At 57.3% G+C, this 607-nt stretch overlaps 1 protein-coding gene across 1 annotated transcript in view; it reads right to left on the bottom strand.

Annotated features, from left to right (window-relative positions):
* Positions 1 to 237: 237 nt before the first annotated feature.
* The window catches only part of DUSP28 (dual specificity phosphatase 28), an 839-nt gene continuing 469 nt past the window's right edge, over positions 238 to 607 (bottom strand). The window contains exon 2 of the mRNA XM_006760674.2: positions 238 to 497. Coding sequence (XP_006760737.2) covers positions 371 to 497 — 127 coding nt within the window. The 3' untranslated portion in view covers positions 238 to 370. The remainder of the gene's footprint in view (positions 498 to 607) is intronic.

Raw genomic sequence — 607 nt, 5'->3', positions numbered from 1 at the left:
CCCCCACCACCTCCGCTGTGCCCAGCTGTGAGCAGGGCTTCTGGCTGAGCAGCACTCCCCCTGTGGGAGTGCACTGACCACCAGGGAGCAGTTCCTGCGTTGAGCGTCTGCCCCCTGGTGGTCAATGCACACCATGGCGACTGGTCATTCCTTATTAGCCTTTTATAGGATTTTATAGAACAGGATATTGTAAAAATTAAGTTACAAAATTTTAATTAAAACATTTCTTACATACCCTTACATTGGCTGGGCCGCAAAAATATTAGTTGTGGGCTGTATGCAGTCTGAGGCCCTGAGTTTGACATGCTTGGATTACACCATCCCAGGAAACTCCCAGTCTGGCTTGGGGGTTGGGCTGACCAATCAGGGCTCACTGTGTGGAGGGCTCCCGGGTCAGGCGGGACCGGGACTGCAGGCCCTCCTCGTACTTCTGGAGCTGGGACCAGAAGCCAGGGTTGGGCTCGGCCACGGGGCGGGCGCTCTTCACGGTCTGCAAAGGAGGGGATTAGGTGAAACGCCCCGCAGCATTCGCTATAAAGTCCTCAACTGCCCACCACCAGGGGGGTGCCCCGCCCCCGCCCGGAGCCCCGCCCCTCTGAGAAGGCTC

This window comes from Myotis davidii, unplaced genomic scaffold (genome assembly GCF_000327345.1).
Source record: "Myotis davidii unplaced genomic scaffold, ASM32734v1 scaffold370, whole genome shotgun sequence".
NCBI lineage: Eukaryota > Metazoa > Chordata > Mammalia > Chiroptera > Vespertilionidae > Myotis > Myotis davidii.
This window is presented reverse-complemented; position numbering and strand designations above follow the sequence as displayed.